This window comes from Plasmodium reichenowi (genome assembly GCF_001601855.1).
Source record: "Plasmodium reichenowi strain SY57 chromosome Unknown, whole genome shotgun sequence".
Lineage (NCBI taxonomy): Eukaryota > Apicomplexa > Aconoidasida > Haemosporida > Plasmodiidae > Plasmodium > Plasmodium reichenowi.
Genome location: NW_017962207.1, coordinates 1 through 365, shown reverse-complemented (window position 1 = coordinate 365; position 365 = coordinate 1). Strand labels below are relative to the sequence as shown.

At 23.8% G+C, this 365-nt stretch overlaps 1 protein-coding gene across 1 annotated transcript; it reads left to right on the top strand.

Annotated features, from left to right (window-relative positions):
• On the top strand, positions 1-365 carry PRSY57_0004100B (surface-associated interspersed protein 4.1 (SURFIN 4.1); the record flags this gene model as incomplete). Its single annotated transcript, XM_020114141.1, has 1 exon — positions 1-365. A coding segment is annotated over one exon (365 nt), but the record flags the coding sequence as incomplete, so codon positions are not given.

Here is a 365-nt window from a genome sequence, read left to right as displayed (position 1 = left end):
TAAATAAAAAAATGAATGGAAAAATCAACAAAATAAAAAAAAAACATGTGAAAAATGTTTTGATAGATCATGTGAAGAAAGAGAGGGAGATACCAAATCTTATAAAATTACATTTGGATGCAATAGAAGAGTGTAACCATGACGAATGGGAAGAATATAAAAGCGAATTTTTAGAAATATGTATTAAAGAATTTTTTAAAGAAAGGAAAATTGATGGACAAGGGAGAATGATAGAAAAAAAATATAAATGTGAGGATAATTTAAATAATATTGATATATTGATGAAAAAGAAATTAATGTGGAATAAATGGATTGAAAGAAATAGATATCTTATGAATAATTGGAAAGATGAAGAATGGTTTGAT